Here is a 19,200-nt window from a genome sequence, read left to right as displayed (position 1 = left end):
GGGCGGCTCCGCCCCGGGGCCGCGGCCTCGGGGCCCGCAGTGGCTGGCGGCGGAGTCCGCGCCCATTTCCGCCGGCGCGGAGCCCGGCCCCTCGGCCCCGCCGCGCTCTGGGCGCTCGCCACGGCCACCGCCACCTCCAGCTCCACCATGCCGGCGGCAGCGCTGGCCCTGGGTACGTGGTGGGGGAGCGGGGGACCGGGACCGGGAGCGGGGCCGAGGCACGGTCGGGGCCGGGTTGCGGCCGCCCGGGAGCGGGGAGCGAGGTTTTGGGGGGGAGGGGGCCGGGGCTCGCCCGCACCCCGCGCACCCCCCTGGTGCCGCGGGGAGAAGCGGGGGGGCTGCGGGGCTGGAGCCCCTTTGGAGCCCCCCTGAGCTTCGCCCGGCTTGGCTCCCCATTCCCCCCAGGGGTTTTGGGACCCCCCAGGGTTCAACCACGAAGCGGGGAGCCCGCGCTCAGCCCCCCGAGCATCATCGCTCCGCGAGAGGCACCGGCCACCGCGCCTCCGCCGCGATAACTTTCTGCATCGCTCTTCTTCCCCAATCCGCCCAAATATTTGGCTTCCGTCCCTCCCCGAGTTATTTGCTTAAAACCGCTCCTCGCTTGTGGGAACGCGCGTTTCGCGGCGGCTTGCTCAGCTATACATACGGCCTCGACGGCGAAGGAGCCCGCTAAGTCTCTAATTTATTTTAGGGTAGGCTTAATTAGCCGGAGCGCGTTGCCTGCTTTGCAATTAAAAGGCTCCTTCGCTGGGGGCACCCTGTGATGAGCAGGGGTTGTGGGGCCGTGTCCGTGTCCCCAGGCTGAGGCCGGACCCGGCGGAGGCGCAGGTGCCGCTCGCGATGCTCGGGGAGCTCCGAGAGCCCCGCGGGATGGGGCGGCCGGCAGGGACGTGCTCCAGGAGGGCCGTTTGCTGGGCTGCGTCCCTCTTGCTTTGCTATCCCAAAGGGAAACGGGTTGCGAGTTGCTTGGGGTCAGCCTCGAGGGGACCTGTGGCTGTGCTTGGGTCAGGGGGGATGCGGCACGAGGCGAGTGCCGCTCGGATTCGGGACCACCGTGGGTCTCAACCCCACATCTCCCTCTTTGTGCTCCACACCACCTCCCCGCTGTGCTTCTGTCCCACTCCCTCCAGGGACCCCCAGCCCCCCGGTTCCTGTGCCAAAGGGCTCCAGCTGTGCACGGAGCATCCCTCATGCCAGCACCCACCCCAAAGCTCCGCTGTCCCGGCAGCCCCAGCCTCGATTTGGGGACACCCAGGTCCCCGCTGCTCCCACTGCTTTGCTTGCTACCTGTGGGGTTTTTGAGCTCCTCCCCGGCCCCGGTGGTTGCCCACATTGGGGCCGAGCCGCGGGTTTCCCCTCGCAGCCAGCTCTTGGCTTCCCTCGGCGGTGGCGCTCCCGGGGCCGTCTGGCTTCTGTCGGCCTCGAGCCCGGTTTTGTTTAAGTCTCTGCGGTGCCCAGCCGCCGCCGCGTCCGCGTAGGAGCGCTTTTCTCAACCTTATCTAAGCAACAGATTGGAGCGTTCGCTTAAAATAACGAGGGAAACTGGAGCCTCCTCCCCCTCGCCCTTCTCCCGCTCCATGTATACGCACCTGGCGGCTGCAGAGGGCTAATCTCCAAAGCCGAGGGGAAAACATGAGCAAAGCTGATTAGGAGGGAAAGCTTGCGGCAGGAAACAACCCACGGCGCTGAGCGGGAGCTCCAGGAGCAGAGTTACCGGTCGTGAGCTGCCGGAGACGGGGCTGGGATGGATGGGGACGCCTGGAGGGGTGGTGGCGGCAGTTGGACCACGGTGGGGGCGAAGCCGAGGCCGGCGATGGGAAGGAGGCACGAGGTGGGACTCGGTCCGTTGGCAAACCTACGTCTTGAGCATTGGGCGTCCCGTGCCAGGAACGTGAGTTTTTGGGAGATCTTCGCTCCTTGATGCTGCTTTTGAGACCTTCCTAAACTCGATGGGTGGCCCGAAGATGGGGAATGTTTGACGACGGCCGGGGTAATGGGGCTGGGAGCGGGCGTGAAGATCCCACTGGGAAAGGTGGCGTAGGGCTGGGTCGGTTGGGTTTTGGGGAAGGCGTCTCCATCCTGCTCGCAGGGGTTTGGGATTAGGGGGTGGGATATTGGCAGAAACGCTCTGTGCTGGGGGGGCTGCCCCGTGTCCCCGCAGAGCTCGGCCCTGGCCCTCGGGGGACTCGCGGGGGGAGAGGAGCGGCCCTCGACCGGCGTCAGAACCACAAAACCCTTGCCAAGTGGAGAGCGAGAGGTGACGCAAAGGGAGGTGGAGCAGCAAATAAGGCCGGGGTGATCTCACGGGGTGAGCTGGGCTGCTTTTTTGGCTGGGCTCGGCCGGCCCAAGTGGCTTGAGCGCGGGCGGGCGCTGTGCCCATCGGTGGAGAGCGGCGGGGGCGTCACCGCCGGAGCCCCCGGGGCCGAGCGCGGGCTCCCGGGCTGGCCAAACAAGAAAGCAGGAGGGGATGATGCGACCGCCCTATGACACAGGGATGAGCCATTTCCCAAAATAACGCCCGGAGTTTCCTTGGCTCGCGCGAAGGAGGGGAGAGGGGCAGGGAGGACGTTGCGCCGGGCGAGCATCTCCCGCTGCCAGCCCTGGCGTAACCCGGGTCAGCTCTGTGCAAGGAAAAAAAAAAAAAAAAAGAAGCTGGGAGGAGGCAGGGCACGGCCCCAAACTCCGCTTCCCTGGGAAGAAAACACCGGGGGCAGGCAGGGGCTGCGGTGCCGTGGGGCAAGGTGTGACCAGGGCTGGTAGGGAGAAGCCAAAATGGGGAAAACCGCCCCGAAAAATAAACGGAGCGGTCGTTCGCTCGGTTTGGTGAGCCACGGGAGCAAGCCTCCCGGTTTTGTCTCGTGCTCGTTGCCTTCAGCTGAAGCTTTCTGCATGATTTAATTAAACCCGTGCGAGTAATTGGGTCAAAGAAGGGTCTGCGGGCAGAGGTTGTGGGAGGCTCTGCTGCTCTCAGCTGGCTTCGCACCCCGGGGCCGAGCCTCCCGCTTAAACCCTCGGAGCCGGCTGGGCTTCCCAAACCCTTCTCCCTACAGAAAGAGACAATTTGGGGGCTGTGTGTCCTCGAGCGGGGATTTCGGCACCCACGTGCCTGGGGTGGCTGGAGAAGGGCTGAGGAGATGCTGGGCCACTTCGGCTCGCGGCCACGGCCCCGTGGTTGCCCAGCGTGGAGCTGGGCTGAGCAGGTGCCCTGCAGGTGCCATGGTAGCACAGCGCGCCCTGTCCTGCTTATCTTGGGATCCTTTTTAGGGTTTTTAGGGTGTTTTTTTTTTTTTCTTGCTTTCTGAAGCCAAAAGAGCTTTCGGTCCCAGCCGGGTCGGGACAGCTCCTCTGACCCCTCTCTGCCCTCTCTCCGCAGGCGTGCTGGTAGCTGTGTGCCATGCCCTGGAGAACACGACGTCGGCCCTGAGCGGTGAGTTTGAGTTACCCGTAATAATGCCGCTGGAAAAGCGACAAAGGAAACCCAGCCGTGGTTTATCTGCTGTAACCCAGCCCACGACAGCTTCCTGCGGAGCCGCGCGGGCTCCGGGTGGGCGCAGGAGCCCTGGCGAGCATCGGGCGATGGGGGGCTCCCGGCTGTGCGGGGCTTGCGATGTGACAGCTCCAGGGGAAAGGCACCGCAGTGCTTGCGGTCAGATTTCCCCTTCCTCCTCCTCGGGACGGGAGCACGTCGCCGATTCGGAGGCTTCCTGCTTGGTTTTCCTCGCGGTGCCGGTGCCGCAGGGTCGGGAGCGGAGAGCTCAGGGCTGCAGGGCACAGCCACACAGGGTGAATTCGGGGCGGTTTTCTCCGTTCAGTACCAGTCCTGTTCCCTGCAGCTATCCCAACACAAAGCTTCGAGGATAAGCGATGCCCTGGTGCCGGCTGGAAGGAGAAATGTTTTGCTGCGGTCACGGACAGCCAGCTTCTGGGGCGGCACCTTGCCCTGAGCCTCCAGAGGTGCGGCGAGGCAGCGCGAGCCCGGCTGCTCCATCTGAAAGCAGCCGGAGCGTGAAATGCCGCCGCTGGGGCGATGCCCGGGGTGCAGGAGCAGAGCCGAGTGCTGCCTGTTTTTTTTTTTTTTTTTTTTTTTTGTTTTGTTTTTGTTTTTGTTTTTTTTCCCCTGGTTTGTAAAACGAGAGTTGTGCCAGAGCAGCAGCCCTGCGCCCGGCTCGGCGTCCCAAACCCGATGTTTTTCAGCAGGGGGGAGAGATGCAAGAGCTGCTCCGTGCTTGGTGCTGGGCTTGCAGCATCCCACCCAAGGGGAAAGCAGTGCCAGACCCCGGGGAGCGAGGCAAAAGGGCTCTGCGGTGGTTATTTCCAAAAAGCCCTCTTTGCGGGGGGCGCATCCTAGAGAGCAGACGCTTGGCACGCGGGGAAGCCTGGTCCTGCTGCAGCTCTGCGGCAGATTTGGCCGGGAGCGGGGCAATTCGGGCACTGAGGCTGCGAGGTGCTGCGATTCGGGAAGTCCCGGGGAGAGGGATTGCTTCCCCGAGGTGGGATGCTGCTCGCCAGCCGCCCCGCAGCTCCCGCGGGGCCGGGGCCGGTGCCTGACGCCGGCTCGCGGCGGCACCGAGCCGTTCGCGCCCGATAAATCGCTTCATTCATAAAAGCAGCACAATGGGGAGCCGGGAGCCCTCCCCTCTGTTCCTCCTCGCTTCTGTTTCTCGAGCTCAGGTTGGGGCGAAAGCAGCACAAGGCGGTTTTGCCGTGGGGATCGAGCCGGCTGCCGCGGCATTTCGTGGTTTGTGGCTGCTCAAAGCAAAGCAGCCCCGGCAGGACCGCGAGCGGCCGATTTCCTCCGGCACCAGGTTAAAAAGCAGCCACGGCTCCTGGCAGGGATCTGAAACCTCTCCGGGCTGGGAAAAGGGATGGGTCAGCTGCGCTCGCCGGCGCGTGGCGAAGGAAGCGGCTCCCCGAGCGCCAGGGCGAGCGTCTGGCCGGGCACCGAGGGGGCAGGAGGCGAAGCTGAGCCCCACGTACCCGAAAACGGCCGGAGCCGGGGCACTGGGACCTGGGCCAGGGCTCGGCGGTGCCGCCCGCGCCGCGGCTGCAATGTGGCCGGCAGCTGCGAGCGCCGGCGGCTGCTTAATGCGAGCCAGGAGGGCCGGAGGGACGCGGTGCCCCGGCGGGTGCTGAGCGCCTCCGAGCCGTCCCCGCCGGCGCTGCTCCAGGTCCCCGCGAGATGCTTTTCCCCCTGGGATGTGGCGCAAGGGACGAACGAGGCTTTTTCCCCCGGTCAGTCTGGGGTTTCGGAGGATGGAGCGGTGCGTGCAGGATGCTCAGGGGCTGGCACATCTCATCCCCATCCATCTGTGCTACTCGGGCACCTTTTCCCGTGAGCATGACCCATGGCTGGGCTGCAAAAACTTCGGGAAAAACTCCCGTAAAGCTCATCTTTGTGCATTAAAATCCCCCAAAGGGCTGTTTTTTGTAGGGAGGAGGAGAGGATGCAGTCACGAGCAGGGAGAGAGCGGGCTCTCCTAGCTCAACCCACCCCCGAGGATGGGGTTTTTGTGGCGAGGGGGCTCGACGCGCTGCAGCTTTCATCTCACAGAGGAAACATCCCAGAGCGGCCGGGGACTTTGACCGCAGCCCGTGCTGGGTTCCAGCGATGCCATCGCGAGGCCAGCGGCTTTTTTCCAAAAGTAAAACCAAATCCCAGCTCCTGGCTACCTGAGGATGCTGCCCCGGGACCCCCTCGGGGATCCGAGCATCTCCCCGGGCACGTGCGGGGTCTCGGCTCGCTGCGCCTCGCGCAGGACCCGGAAGCATTCGGCAGACGTGGGTTTAATTACCCCGGCCTGCCATAAATTCACGGCAACAGGAACTTGAGGTGGCTTTGAAACGACAGCGATCGGATGTGCTTTTATGCGAGGGCTAATCCAAAAGCAGGATATTTGTTTTCCGTCTCTGCTGCGGAGGATAATTTAAACCAGCGCGGGGCGTAATGGAAACCAGCATCCCCGGTGCGCGGCGCTGCTCCCTCCCCGAATTCGGGGCTGGGGCAGCCCCCGAGGCTGTTGGTTAACTCTCTCCACCCCCGTTTTAAGCTTTAAGCTCTTTAGGAAATTCCTCTAGTGCCTGCAAGGCTTATTTCCCGTGGGGGGGCTCGGATAGGACTGATTTGGGCTCGTTTTGGTGGACGGAGACATCCAGCAGTCGTGCCGAAATAGCGGAAAATACCTTTTTTTTTTTTTTTTTCTCTCCTTTTCCTCCTTTTTTCTCCCTGCCGCAGGTCCGCCGGTGGCGGCGGCGGTGCGGTCCCACTTCAACGAGTGCCCCGACTCCCACAGCCAGTTCTGCTTCCACGGGACCTGCCGCTTCCTCGTGCAGGAGGACAAGCCGGCGTGCGTGTAAGAGCCGCTTCGGAGAGCGCGGCCGCGGGGGGAGAACGGGGCTGCGCCCCCCGAGAGGTGCCTCGGAGCACGAGCTTGGCTTTGGAGCGAGGATGAGGAGCCGCAGAGCCACCAAGGGATGCTCCCGAGGACCTGCCGGTGCCACAGGAGCGCTCTGGGGGTGCTGCCGTACGGGGAGGGGGGTGACAAAATCACAGCCGCCGCGCCACGGGGTGGCACGCGCCCCGTTCCGTGGGGTGCCGACACCACCCCTGACTTCAGCGTGGGTTTTGCTGGGAAAAAGCACCCTAAATACACAGTCTCTGCTTGAAATTCCCCAAAGCTGGGGCTTGAACCTGTCCCTGCCACCCAGGGGTGACGCTGCTGTCCCCGTCCCGCCGCAGGTGCCACTCGGGGTACGTGGGGACGCGCTGCGAGCACGCCGACCTCCTGGCCGTGGTGGCCGCCAACCAGAAGAAGCAGACGATCACCGCCCTGGTGGTGGTGGCCGTGGTGGCCTCGGTCGTGCTCATCGCCGTCTGCGTGCTCATACAGTGAGTAGGGGGACCCTCGGGTCCCGACGGGGACATTTGGGGTGCGACGTGGGACCCCAAACCTCAATCACCTCCCTGCTTCTCTCACGCAGCTGCTGCCGGCTGCGGAAACGCTGCGGGTGCTGCCGGGAACCCCTCTGCGGCCAGGAGAAGCCGGCCGGGCTCCTGAAGGGCAGCGCGTCCTGCTGCCACGCCGAGACGGGTACGGGACGGCGCCGGGGGCGGGGGGGCACGGCGGGGCCCCCCCTGACCCCGCTCCCTCCTTCTTCTTCTCCTGCAGTCGTCTGACGCAGCCGGAGCTGCCGCAGCCGAGCCAGGACGCCGCGCCGGGGATGAACACAGCTTCTTTCCTTTGGTTCCCCCCCTTTTTTTTTTCCCCCTTTCCTCTTTTTTTTTTTCTCCTTTTTTTTTTTTTTTTTCCTCCCCACCGTGGGGGATGGCAGCGAGCCCCGCAGAGGGGCCCGCGTCCCCCCCCGGGGTGACGGCAGCGGGGGAACCGACGCGGCGGGCGCCGGCAGCGGAGGAGCTCCCAGTGCCTCCCAGTGCCTCCCAGTGCCTCCCGCTCCATTCGACAATCCAGCTCCCACTGCCGCCCCCACCGCCAGAGCTTTCAGCCCAGGGTGCTGGAAATGGGGGAAAACGCCCCAAAATCCTGCCTGCTGCGGAGCCGGCCCCTGGAAAGCTTCATTTGTGTTTGTTGGTTGGTTTTGTTTGTTTTTTTTTTTTCCTTCAAGTCCTCTTTTTTTTTTTTTTTCCTTCTTTTTTAACCAAAAGGCAAAAAGAGAACCCAAACCCAGCCGAGCGCGGGGTCACTGGGTTTATTTTTCTACGAGCGTGCCTGCTGGAAAAAAAAAGTGCCGCCGAGCCCTCAGCTCGGCAATCCTCCAAAGCCCCAACGCCGCACGGACCTTTGGGGACAGATCTGCTCTTTTTAGGACGAATAAAAATGAACCGTAATCCTAGGGAACCTCCTCAAGCCGGTGCTCTAACCTCCCGTCGACTTGTTAATCCTTTCCGTAGTCTTTATCATAACCGACCCGAAGCTTTTTTTTGTTTGTTTGTTGGTGTTTTTTTTTGTTTTTTTTTTTTTTTTTAGTCATGGTTACTCTGTCTTCTGTATATGTTGCACTGAAAGTTAATATTTAATGTTTTAATTTATTTTGTGTGGTTTAAATTAATTTTGATTTCTATAATATGTTATTGTGATCGGCTGTCCTGTTATTTCTCCCCCCCCCTTCCCCTAATATACCTGGATTAGAGTTATTTAAGTGATATAAAGGACACTTTTTTCAGAAGGCTGTGCCTGGGCTCTGGTGTTGTGCTCACGGTTTGGTTTCTGGGGGGAGTTGAGTCTCTTTTGGGGTTTTTCTTTTTCGCCCTTAACTCCAGCGGCAAAGCTCCAGGGCGGCAGCCCCCGAAGGAAGTTGCTTGCAGCTATTTAGGGGCAGCAACGCGGCGTCACCACCCTGCAGCGATGGAAACAACGGCAACGTTTGCACCTTGGATTTGCAAAGTAACGGGGGGGGGGGGGGGGACGCCGTGCAGCGTCCCGGCTGCATTTTGGGGTCCGGGATGGGGTAAAGGGGGTTGTGCGTGCGTGCTGTTGCTCTGCCGTGTCCGCCAGCTCCCGCAGCCTCCTGCTGGCTCATGCATTCTCGGGATTTTTGCCCCGCGCCGTCACGGCGGTGGCTCCGGGCGCGGGCGGGCCGGTGCTGGCGGTGGCCCCGTGCTGGGGACGTGGCCACCGGCCCAGGAGCAGGATGAGGCCGCGGGGCTCAGTGCAGCGCTGGGGGGGGGGGGTTGAAGGGCTCGGTAAAGGCTCAGCACCGAGAGCCAGGCAGGGTGAGACCAGCCCTCGGTGCAGCACTGCAGGGCTCCGTGGTGCTGTACGGGCGTTGCGTCACGGTCCGGGTGTTGCGTCAGCGTGTGCACGTTGCATTGGGGGGGGGGCACAGCAGTGCAATGTTGTGTTACAAATTGCGGTGCAAAGCAGTGCAGCACTGCATGGCCGCGCAGCATTGCATCGCGTGCAGCATTGGGCAGCGTGCAGCATTGCACACCAGTGTAGCCTTGCACAGCATGCAGCATTGCACACCATTACAGCATCACACCTCATTACAGTGTTGCACAGCATGCAGCATCACCCACCAGTGTGGCATTGCACAGCATGCAGCATTACGCACCATTACAGCACTGTGCACTGCTGCAGTGTTGCACACCGTTATAGCACTGCGCGGTGTTGCAGCGTTGCACGCTGTTGCAGCGTTGTGCGCTGTTACAGCGCTGTGCACAGTTGCAGTGTTGCACCCTGCTGCAGCATTGCACGCAGTTATAGCATTGCACAGTGTTGCAGCGTTGCACGCTATTACAGCATTGCGTGTCGTTGCAGCATTGCAAACAGTTGCAGTGTTGCACGCCGCTGCGGCGTTGCACACTGTTGCAGCGAAGCGCGCCCTTGCAGCCTTGCACACCCTTGCACGCCCTTGCAGCGTTGCACAGCGGCTACCTCCGGAGCTCTCCCCGCCCCTTTCCTCGTCCCTGCAGGGCGGTGCTGGGGCTCCCCCCGCCCTCCCCTTCCCCTCCCCTTCCCCTCCCCTTCCCCTTTCTCCCCCCGCCCCGGGGGCGGCGCGGCCGGGGCCGGCCCGGGCATGGCGGAGGCGGCTCAGAGCCGGGTGCAGGCGGCGGTGGAGAGCGCGGTGCAGGAGCTGGAGCGGGACAGCATCCGCGGCATGCAGGTACCCCCCGGGACGGGGCCTCCCCGGGGCCCCCAGCACCCCCCCAGAGTTCCCCCTGCTCGAGCAAAGCCCCCCCCCGGCCCGTGCAGCACCTGGGCCCCCCATGCAACCTCTGCGGCTGTCCCGTGCACGCCCGGTGCAGGCCCAGAGCCCCCCGGTGCACGCCCAGAGCCCCCCCAGTGCAAGCCCAGTGCTTCCCAGTCCAAGCTCAGAGTCCCTTAAGTGCCTGCCCTGTCCAACGTTTGTGCCCCCCAATTGCTTGCCCTGTGTAAGCTTTCTGTCCCCCCCCCAACCCTGTGCAAGGTTTGTGCAACCCCCCCCAGCATGCCCTGTGCAAAGTTTGTGCCCCCCTTCCCCCTGCAGCTCGTGCCTTCTGCAACCTTTGTGTCCCCCAAGTGCATGCCCTGTGTAAGCTCTCTGTCCGCCCCCACCCTGTGCAAGGTTTGTGCCCCCTCCACCCCTGCAGCTCACGCCCTCTGCAAACTTTGCTCCCCCACCCCTGCGTGCACGCCCTGTGCAACCTCTTTGCCCCCCCCAGTGCACCCCCCCCCCCCCCCCCAAGTGCCCGAGGGGGTCGCACCCAGCTCCGTGCGCAGCAGCCCCGCAAGCTCTGCCTGCTGCAAGGTGCTCGCACGAGGCGTGGGGGTCCCTGGGGGGTTTGGGCTGCACCCCGCTGACCCCATCTCCTTGCAGGGCGCCATGTTCCGGTGCAGCGCCCGGTGCTGCGAGAACGGCACGGCCTCCATGCAGCAGGTGCAGCAGTGCATCGAGCGGTGCCACGCGCCCCTGGCCCAGGCGCAGGCCATCGTCACCGGCGAGCTGGAGCGCTTCCAGGTGAGGAACAACACGGCCGCGGTGGGGAGCGGGCTGCACGGCACCAGGCTGGGGGTGCCTGAGCCTGCTGACACCCCCACCCCCCCCCCGTGCGTCCCCGTCCCCGTTGCAGGACCGCCTGAGCCGCTGCACGCTGCATTGCAACGACAAAGCCAAGGACGCGCTGGAGGCGGGCGGCGCGGAGGCGCGGGTGCGCGCCCAGCTCGACGCCTGCGTGGCCGCCTGCGGGGACGACCACCTGCGCCTCATCCCCGCCATGGCCAAGAAGATGAAGGACAGCCTGGCCGCCCTCCGGCAGTAGCGGGGCGCCGGGGGCGACGCGCTCATTAAAGGCGAGGAGCCACATTCGGCCTGCTTGCGGGGTCGGGGGGAGCGCGGGGGCGCTCGGGGTCAGGGGGCTGCAGCCCTCGGGGGGGGGCTGCTGCAGCAGCAGCCGTGCAGGGGGTGCAGGGGGAGCCGTGCAGGCGTGCAACGGATCGGGCGATGCCTTTGTATGGCGTAGGGTGAGCCCTGTGTTTGCACAGAGTGCACGGTGGTGCCTCTGTGTGTGTGTGTGTGTGTGTCTGCGTGCATGGTGGGTGCGTTTGGTGATGGCTGCACGTGTGTGTGTGTGTGTGCAATGGAGGGGTGGTCCCTGTGCATGTGTGCAATGGAGGCGTGGCCCCTGTGTGTGTGCTGAGCACAGCCTGCCCATGGGTAGGGCGACCGTCGGTGTGTGTGCATGGGGCAGGACAGCAGTGTGCGCGTGCAACGGAGGACGTGCAATAAAGCGCAGTACGGTGAGTGCAATAATGTGCAATACAGTTGGTGCAGTAGCGTGCAATGCAGGGGGCATGCAGTAACATCCAATGCAGGGTACGTGCAATGCGGCGGGTGCCATAATGTTCAATGCAGCAGGTGTGCAGTGCAGTAGGTGTGTTGTGTAGGGTGCACGCTGTGCAGTGGATGCAGTAACGTGCGTTGCATTGGGTGTGCAATGCAGGGAGAGCACAATGCGGAGGGTGCAATACTGTGCAATGCAGTGGGTGTGCTGTACAGGTGTGTGCAACGCATTAAAGTGCAATGTAGCAGATGCAACAACTTTCAGTGTAGCAGGCATGCAATGCAGCAGGCGCAATAACAATGCAGCAGGGGCGCAGTGCAGGGTGCACTAACGTGCCACACAGCGGGGTGCAGTGCAGCAGGTGTGCAGTGCAGGATGCGACAACGTGCAATGCAGCGGGTGCAATAACGTGCAATGCAGCGGCTGTGCAATGCAGCGGCTGTGCAGTGCAGGGTGCGATAAGGTGCAGTGCAGCGGCTGTGCCACGCAGGGTGCTATAACGTGCAGTGCAGCAGGGGTGCAATGCACGGTGCAATGACCCCACTGCAGCCGGCGGTGCCGCCGCGCGCCCAGCGCCACGTGCCGCAGCGCCACGTGCAGGCCGGCGCCGCGCGCCTGCGCCTCCCGGCGCCGCCGCTGATTGGCCGCCGGGGAGGCGCGAAGGGCGGGGGGGGCGGGGCGGGCGGCGAGGGGCGAGCGCGATTGGCGGGGGGCTCGGGGGCCGGGCGCGATTGGCCGAGGCGGGCGGCGTGCTGACGTCAGAGCGCGGCGCGGGCGGCTGCGTGAGGGCCGGCGGCGCGGAGGGGACGCCATGAGCAAGGCGCACCCGCCCGAGCTGAAGAAGTGAGCGCGGGGCGGCGGCGGGGGGACGGGGCCGGGCCGGGGGGCACCGGGAGGGGCTGCGGGGGCGGGGGGAGGATGGAAAAATTAAGGGGGGGGGTGCGGGGGGCACGGGGCCGCCCGCTGGGTTCCCGGCATGCCCCGCGGCCCGGTGTCATGGCGGCCGTGCCCCCCCTCCCCTCAGGCCTCCTCTTTCCTCTCATCCCCCCCACATTCCCTCAGACCTCCCCTCACACCCCAGACCCCCGCCTTTCCCCTCAGACCCCCCCACATTCCCCTCAGATCCCTCCACTCGGCCCCCCCTTTCCTGCCAGACCCCCCCCACATCCCCTCAGACCCCCCCCCCATTCCCTCAGCCACTCCCCTTTCCCCTCAGACCCCCTCCCCTTTCCCCCTCAAGCTTCCCTCTTTCCCCCTCAGGCCCCTCCTTCCCCCTCAGACCCCCCAACATTCCCTCAGACCCCCCCCTTTCCCCCAGACTTCCCCTCAGATCCCCCCCCCACCTCAGCCCCTCTCACCTCCTCCCCGTCTCGTTGCAGGTTCATGGACAAGAAGCTCTCACGTGAGTCCCGGCGCCGCGCTGTGTCCCCGTGTCACCCACCCTTGAGCCCCGTTAATGCCAACCCGCATCCCATCTCCTGCTTTTAGGGAGGTTTTTAGGCCCCACGGCGACGTGATGCTCTAATTTCCCCTCACACACGCTAAAAAAACCCCACACAGAACCTCCCTCGCGGGGAGACCCGCTGCCTGCCCGCGCTGCCCTTTACACCTGACGCGTTTCTTACAGTGAAGCTGAACGGTGGCCGCCACGTGCAGGGCATTTTGCGGGGCTTCGATCCCTTCATGAACCTCGTCATCGACGAGTGCGTGGAGATGGCGCAGGGAGGGCAGCAGAACAATATCGGCATGGTGGTGAGTGCTGCGGGGGCGCTGCGGCGGGCAGAGGGGAACAAACTCTGCACCACTGCACGAACGTAACTCGTGTGTATCCAAAAGAGCCACCTTTTAGAAAGCCGTAACTCGTGTGTCCGAAAAAGCCACATTTTAGAAAGCAGATGTGTCTATTCTGTTGGATTTTAGGATTCAAATGGGTTTCTTTTCTTTTGTGGGGGGATTCGATTTTGAGCTGCGTGTACTGGGAAAAGAAATGTGAAGGAGGGGGGAGCCCGCAGGGCGGCGGTTACCGCTGCGTCGCCTCACTGCTCCCGCCTTCTCTTCGCAGGTAATACGAGGGAACAGCATCATCATGCTGGAAGCTTTGGAGCGAGTGTAGAGCCAGCGAAACCCGCCGCGGTTTGTGTATTCCCTTCCCTGAACTTGGAGTGAAAACTTATGCAGTGTTCAGTAGCGTAAACTTATTTTCTTTTTTTTAAATAAATTTTGTAATGGTTGAAGTAACTCGTGTAAGGTGGACTTTTTGGGTAGCCGGAGCGTGACTTCTGCGAGCGGAGCAGCGTGTCAGTAGCTTTAAACCTCGGGCAAGACTTCCAGGATGCTAAATCTCTCCAAGAGGATGTTCAAAGGGCTCTACCTTCAGTTTTCTTCCCCTAAAAAACAGGCAACAAAGCTGAGCCTTGTTTTGGGTCTCGATTGCCAACAAAATGGTAAATTCCCCTCTGCTGACAGCGCCGGAGAGCGTTTGTGCTGAACGGGGCTGCCTGGCAGGAGGAAATGTTTTAAATAAAGGTTTTTAAACAACCACTTTGCTCTCTTTCTGCTCCGTGGCGTCAGCGCCTGTTCCGGGCACGCCGCTCTGGGACAATGGAGGCGCTTGTGGTGCGCGCCCAGCGCCTGCAGGGGCTGCGCGGAAACGTTTGGAGCTTCCTAAATAAAACTCGGCCTTCTTGGGGTGTTTTTGTGAGCCGGTCAACGCCCCTTAAAGGCCCTCGGTGAGCGGGACTCTTTTTTTGGGGGTCCCTTTTTGTTCCTGGTCTTAACAAAAAGGCTCAGGCAGTTCCTCGAGCACCTTTAAGGCACCAAAAGCCGGAGAAAAGCGCAAGCGTTTTTCCTCCAGAACCCCAGCAGCTACGTGACGTTTAGCGGGAGCCTGCTACGCGCCGCACCGCAGGCACGCGCCGGGGCTGAGCGCGTTCGTTAGCCCCATGACTGTAAATATTTAGACAGTCATCATATAGCTGAGTATAAATATTTAGCTTGCTTTTCAGCCCCTACCCGAGGTGGGTTCCAGAAGCTGGAAGCCTTGAGGCAGCGCGAGAGGAGGGCAGCAGGGACAGAAGCGGGAATTTGAATGTGGTAAACGAGACCTTACCCGTGCGCCTCCAGCTGAATTTCTCCGCTACCCGGTGGTAGGCAAGGTTTACACGCGTACGGCCGGCTTTTTGTTCTGCAATTTAGCTTCAATTAGCTAAATTCATCACTCCTAGCACGAGGCAACGCTAGTGGGGGCCTGCTAAGGAGCCTGAGCTCTCCAGGTGAGTGCAGCCTTGCCCCTGCAGCTAACTAACGGACAACTAATTACCTTTTTCTCCATCAGAGAGGAGTTACTGTCCAGAAAGGGTTTTGCTGGGATTAACAGCGGCAGTAACCGCTAGCGCTGCCGTTATTCCTTTCGTTCTCGTCCCTGTAGCGCTCGCTGGGGCACGCTGAGGACGGCTACACCAGAACGTGGCTGACGAAGGCCCGGCAGCAGCTCCGTGAGAGCGCAACGCAACCCAGACACCAGCTCGAGGCGACGCCTCCAGCGTCCTTTAAAGCAGCGCGTTAACTTTATTTTTAATGACAGCGCAGTGTTTTCTGCATCGGGACAGGTGGCTAAGGTTTCACAGCAGCGTTAGGTACGGTCAAGGGACAGAAAGGCTTCTCCCGAAAAGCGTAGCTGCTAAAACCGAGCGGGCCCCTGCTGCAGGCAGCTAAACCTCGACAAAAAGCGGGCGTTTTGCCTGCTTCCCACCCTTTTTGGCAACTCTCGCCCTCCCTTAGCTAGCAGCAGACCTGGCTCCCCCCCCCCCCCCCCCAGCTCACAGTACTTCTGGACGCAAATTAAAAATTAAAAACGAATCCACAATTTCCACTGCACCAGTCCCACCCCAAAAATGAACTACTTGATATACCCTTAAAAAAAAAAAAAACCACGATTGAGGCAGAGATGTTCGGGGCCGAGGCGTTGATTTTTTTTTCCCCATCTGAAGGAAATCGACGCACGCAGGTCCGAGGGAGCGGGGCTCAGCTGAGCGCAGCGATGCAGATCCGGGGTTGGGCGGGCTCCTCGTCGAGAAGGGCACTTCAGGGTCAACGTGGCATTTAAACTTCGGGGCCAGAGCGAGTGGTTTGCCGGAGAGCGCTCGTTTAGAGCGCCTGCCGCCTTTTAATTACCGCTGGAGTCGAGCGGTGCCGGCGCGGAGGCGGCTGCGTGTCTCCTCCTCAGGTCCGTTCCTCGGGCGTTAATTTTGGTCGCCTCCGATCAGCCACGGCGCACGCTCGGCGGGGCTCAAAGCTCCGTCTTCAGCTTCTCGTACAGGTCTTCCTGGTCGATCATGTCCGCGTTCCCGTACCAGCGGTGGTAGGCAAGCAGCGCCGCGTTCTTGGCCGCGATCGCGCTCATCTCCATGGCGCTGGCGGCCCACTCGATGCCGTTGAGGTAGTACAGCTTGTCGTGGAGGATGATCGGGGGGCACTTCTCCAGGGGGCTGTAGTGAGGGTACGCCAGCCACTTCTTCACCTTGACGGAGTCGTAGGAGGAGAAAACCAAGTTGAGCTGCTCTTTGGTGAGCACTTCCCTCGAAAACACCTTCCAGACGGCCGACTGCGGGGGCAGCTTTCCTCCCTCGCCCTTTTTTTCCACAGGAGGCACAACCCCCAAGCTGTTGATGAAGAGTTTGGGATTCTCCGTCGTGAAGATGGCACCGAAACGAAAGGCGGAAGGGTCCCGGTAACCGAAGAAGGAGGCGTTTAAGCGCCCGTGCACGAAGGTCACAACGGTCTGGTGGTAAGGGCTGGAGAACTCGGGGACGGGAGGGTTGAAGTTCTTGAAGGTGATGTTGGCGATCTTGCGGTTCAGCGGGGCAGCGATGACGACGATGTCGTACGTGTCCCCCGTCACCCCCGCCGTCGTGTTGTAGGTGACCTGGTAGAGGTTAACGGGGTCCCCTGGGGAGGAGAGAAGAGCTCGGTTATCCCGTTCCACCGCTGGGGGAAACCCCATCCGTCCTTCCCGCTTTTAAATGCCATCCCACTTGGGTTTATCACGCCTTGCTGCGAGCTGAGGCTTTTCGAAGTCGTACAAGCTTAGCTTGTGATCTTAGGCTTTGAACAGAGCCCAGTTTTTTCGTCTTAAAAGACCAAAGAAAGCCCAGACGGTGGCTTTGGTCCGGCCAGAGCTGCAGCTGAGCAGCGTTCTCCTCCCCACCAAAGGGAAAACAAACGCAACTCACCTGTGGATCTGGGTCTGGTTTTGGGCTCTATAGACAAAACCGTACCGGAGATAACTTCTGCTTTCGAGGCATAGATGAGGCCAGTGCAGACGAGTTTGTTTCCCCCTTTTACCGACCAAAGGCCTGCTTCTGCCCCTGCCAGAGACACAGCACCTACAAGGAAACCACGATCGTTAACATCGCTTGTCCGGCACCATTCTGTAGGGAAACGCTTGAAGCAGCAAGTGGAAAATTAAAGGAAGCGGTGTCCCGTCGGGACACGGAGCTTGCTTAATGACAGGGCTAAGTAGGTCACGTTAGCAAGCGATTGCTCATTTGCCGGAGTAACCCAGTAACCCAGGCAGGGAAGGCAGCGGAAGGAATCGTCCTGGGATAGGGAATAAATAAATAGGTTGCTGCCAGCACCGGCCCAGCCCAGGAAGCAGGAACCCCAACACACACGGTATGAAGAGCACAAGGTCACCAGGACACCATTCTGCCCTGTGCGCCCCTTTTCCCAGGGGGAGGGCCTATGAAACACCCACCTACAAACCCGTTTACGTTGACACCTTGCCCATAATTGTCTCTCATGGTCGGGCAAACCATCTCGTTTATGAACTTGTGGGAGAAGCCGGCTTTCTGCATGACTTCATCGATGGTTTGGTTCAGCATCCCGGTGAAGTCGTTCCCTCCGAGGGCGTGAAGGAGCCGCTCGTTGCTGCTGAAGGTGTAGTCGTGCGTCTGGTAGCGATAGATCCTTTAGCCAGAGAAAAGGAAATACGCTCGCACCAGCTGCAGAACACATGCACCAGCCAAGGCACTCTTATCTTGGAAACAGAATTCAAGTGTTCGATTGCTGTTAATTATCTGCTGCCCTTGGAAAATGAAAAGAATCTCACGGTGCCTCCTGGGGTAGGGCTCCCGAGAGCCTTACAGCCTTTGAAGGCAGCAGCAGGGCTCGTCCTTCCAGCCAAGACCTAGGCTAAGTGGTAACAGGTCTAAAGAGACCCCATTTTCAATCTGCTCCCCTTTCCTAATGAAAGGGCTTTGAGCACTGCTACAAATTAAATGATCTTTAGCACCTGGGTGCCGGAGCGATGGAACAACTGATCCCCAACCCACGCTTCTGCCAGCAGCGCGTTGCCTCCTCTCTTTGAAGATTACAGGACTTACCTTGATCTTTCTCCTTAGGAAAGGATTAGCAACAGAGAGAGAGCAACCAGAGCCTTGTTTCTCAGTGGCAATGGGACGATTTCACCCATTTTTGCAACTCAGCAGGCACCGCACCTATTCCCTCAGCCAGGAACCTTTTCCTCCCTAATGCTTCTGCCACTTGTAAGTAACTTCCAGCGTTCAGCACGTGGCTTCCAGCCACCGAGGTGACCGCCTTACCGCATGAACTTGTCCAGGATGTCCTCCACCCACATGTACATTCGCAGGGGGTTGAGGCCGTAGCGCCAGAGGAGCTTGAGGACGTTGACGATGTACCAGCTGCTCTCCTCGAAGACGAACTCCTCTCCGTTGTAAATGCCTACGAGGCTGTCGGACACGGGGGCAGCCGGGAGGCCTTGAGAAAAGGGGTGGAAAAAAAGGTAATTTAGTGAGACTGGAATTCAGTGCTTGGATTTTAGCTTCCTGAGAGAAGTTTTAGCTTCAGTTGGATGTTATGATGTGGTCCCGGAGTTGCCATAAAAAAGGGAAGGGGGTTTTGTTTACCTGCAGCCCCCCGCTATGAGGGGGCCCACCTGTCTCAGACACGCGTGTGGAATCGCTGGGGAGCTTCGTGGGGGGATTTTTAGGGATTTTTAGGGGGGGGGGAGGGAACAAAGCGAAGTTTTGCCCTCACTCACCCAGCTCCTTGACGAAGTGCTTCATGTGCAGGTTGAGGGGGTGCAGGACCGAGCCCCCCGCCTCGTAGCCCTCTCCCTCCACCTCCAGCGTGGCCAGGCGGCCTCCCACCGCCTCCCTCTCCAGCACCTCGATCCGGACGCCCCTCCCGAACTTCTGCCGCAGGAAATAAGCGGCCGCCGTGCCCCCGATGCCGCCGCCGACCACGGCTGCGAGGAAGAGGAGCCGTGAGGAAGAGAAGGGCAGCGCGGAGCCCCCACAGAACCTCTCTTCCCCCTTCCCCCACCCTCCCCGCTCCCCAGCCCCGCCGTTACCGATCCTCCCGGGGGCACCCCGCTGCTCCCCTCGGCCCAGGGCGGCCGGGGAGAGGGCGGCGAGGAGCAGCAGGAGGCTGGCGGCCGCCATGGCGCTGCGCGGGGCCGGGCCGGGCTAGGCCGCGCCGCTGAGGCGGGGCGGCGCAGGGCTAAAGGCGGCGGGGCGGGGACGGCGTCCGGCCGCGCCGCTGGTGTAGTGGTATCATGCAAGATTCCCATTCTTGCGACCCGGGTTCGATTCCCGGGCGGCGCACCGACGCTTTTATTGTCTCTTTTTCTACTGTATTTTATTTTTATTTTTTATTTTTTATTATTTTTGTCTCCCGAGGGCACTGCCACGCCCCCACCACAGCGAGGTGGGGGCGCAAATACCGGCGATACCCCCCCGTTACGGCGGTCACCGGGAGCGAGGCGCATGCGCAGAACTGGTGCCTCCCCCCCCCCTCCCTCTTCCCCCCTCCCCTCACGTCTCTTCACCGGGCGCACGCGCACGCTGAGGTGGCGCGGGGCGCTCCTGCGCCTGCGCCGCCGGAGGGGAGGGGGGCGGGG

At 61.7% G+C, this 19,200-nt stretch overlaps 4 protein-coding genes and 1 non-coding gene across 5 annotated transcripts; 4 read left to right on the top strand and 1 right to left on the bottom strand.

Annotated features, from left to right (window-relative positions):
* Positions 1 to 34: 34 nt before the first annotated feature.
* TGFA (transforming growth factor alpha) lies at positions 35 to 8,177 on the top strand. The gene is made up of 6 exons (XM_040538487.1): positions 35 to 172; positions 3,375 to 3,428; positions 6,234 to 6,351; positions 6,738 to 6,887; positions 6,980 to 7,089; positions 7,168 to 8,177. The coding sequence occupies exons 1-6, from the start codon at positions 148 to 150 to the stop codon at positions 7,173 to 7,175; spliced, it is 465 nt and encodes a 154-aa protein (XP_040394421.1). The 5' UTR covers positions 35 to 147; the 3' UTR covers positions 7,176 to 8,177.
* A 1,298-nt stretch (positions 8,178 to 9,475) lies between these two features.
* On the top strand, positions 9,476 to 10,790 carry FAM136A (family with sequence similarity 136 member A). The gene is made up of 3 exons (XM_040538079.1): positions 9,476 to 9,622; positions 10,316 to 10,456; positions 10,569 to 10,790. The coding sequence occupies exons 1-3, from the start codon at positions 9,536 to 9,538 to the stop codon at positions 10,755 to 10,757; spliced, it is 417 nt and encodes a 138-aa protein (XP_040394013.1). The 5' UTR covers positions 9,476 to 9,535; the 3' UTR covers positions 10,758 to 10,790.
* A 1,199-nt stretch (positions 10,791 to 11,989) lies between these two features.
* SNRPG (small nuclear ribonucleoprotein polypeptide G) lies at positions 11,990 to 13,513 on the top strand. The gene is made up of 4 exons (XM_040538081.1): positions 11,990 to 12,122; positions 12,659 to 12,681; positions 12,907 to 13,031; positions 13,342 to 13,513. The coding sequence occupies exons 1-4, from the start codon at positions 12,091 to 12,093 to the stop codon at positions 13,390 to 13,392; spliced, it is 231 nt and encodes a 76-aa protein (XP_040394015.1). The 5' UTR covers positions 11,990 to 12,090; the 3' UTR covers positions 13,393 to 13,513.
* Positions 13,514 to 14,823: 1,310 nt separating this feature from the next.
* Positions 14,824 to 18,796, bottom strand: PCYOX1 (prenylcysteine oxidase 1). The gene is made up of 6 exons (XM_040538072.1): positions 18,652 to 18,796; positions 18,340 to 18,546; positions 17,882 to 18,056; positions 17,035 to 17,246; positions 16,511 to 16,663; positions 14,824 to 16,226 (listed from the first exon to the last, which is right to left on the bottom strand). The coding sequence occupies exons 1-6, from the start codon at positions 18,740 to 18,742 to the stop codon at positions 15,568 to 15,570; spliced, it is 1,497 nt and encodes a 498-aa protein (XP_040394006.1). The 5' UTR covers positions 18,743 to 18,796; the 3' UTR covers positions 14,824 to 15,567.
* A 37-nt stretch (positions 18,797 to 18,833) lies between these two features.
* TRNAG-CCC lies at positions 18,834 to 18,904 on the top strand. Its single transcript has one exon. It is a non-coding gene; the product is annotated as a tRNA-Gly (tRNA).
* Positions 18,905 to 19,200: the final 296 nt, after the last annotated feature.

This window comes from Cygnus olor, chromosome 27 (assembly GCF_009769625.2).
Source record: "Cygnus olor isolate bCygOlo1 chromosome 27, bCygOlo1.pri.v2, whole genome shotgun sequence".
In the NCBI taxonomy this organism is placed as follows: domain Eukaryota; kingdom Metazoa; phylum Chordata; class Aves; order Anseriformes; family Anatidae; genus Cygnus; species Cygnus olor.
Note: the sequence above shows the minus strand (reverse complement) of the source record. Positions and strands in the feature narration are given on the sequence as shown.